The sequence below is a fragment of the Aptenodytes forsteri genome, unplaced genomic scaffold, assembly GCF_000699145.1.
Source record: "Aptenodytes forsteri isolate BGI_AS27 unplaced genomic scaffold, ASM69914v1 Scaffold34, whole genome shotgun sequence".
Taxonomy (NCBI): domain Eukaryota; kingdom Metazoa; phylum Chordata; class Aves; order Sphenisciformes; family Spheniscidae; genus Aptenodytes; species Aptenodytes forsteri.
Genome location: NW_008795038.1, coordinates 538,979 through 539,288, shown reverse-complemented (window position 1 = coordinate 539,288; position 310 = coordinate 538,979). Strand labels below are relative to the sequence as shown.

Below are 310 nucleotides of genomic sequence, written 5' to 3'. Positions count from 1 at the left end.
GCCTCCTCTCCCTCTTCCTCCTGCTCTCGCTGCTCTGCCTGCGCGGCCGCGGGCAGGGCTTCGGGCAGACGCGCTTCATCTGCACCTCGGTGCCGCTGGACGGGGACATGTGCGCCGCCTCCGCTCCGGGCACCGGCTCCGCCGAGGAGCTGAAAAGCACGGTGCTGCAGCTGCGGGAAACGGTGCTGCAGCAGAAGGAGACCATCATGAACCAGAAGGAGACCATCCGTGAGCTGACGGCCAAGCTGGGCCGGTGCGAGAGCCAGAGCGTGCTGGAGGCGTCGCCCGGCGAGCCCAAGGGCGGCGGGGC

At 70.3% G+C, this 310-nt stretch overlaps 1 protein-coding gene across 1 annotated transcript in view; it reads left to right on the top strand.

The window, feature by feature from the left end:
* Positions 1-11: 11 nt before the first annotated feature.
* The window catches only part of NPTX1 (neuronal pentraxin 1), a gene marked incomplete at its 5' end in the record, with an annotated part of 14,630 nt that continues 14,331 nt past the window's right edge, over positions 12-310 (top strand). The window contains one exon of the mRNA XM_009276828.1: positions 12-303. Coding sequence (XP_009275103.1) covers positions 12-303 — 292 coding nt within the window. The remainder of the gene's footprint in view (positions 304-310) is intronic.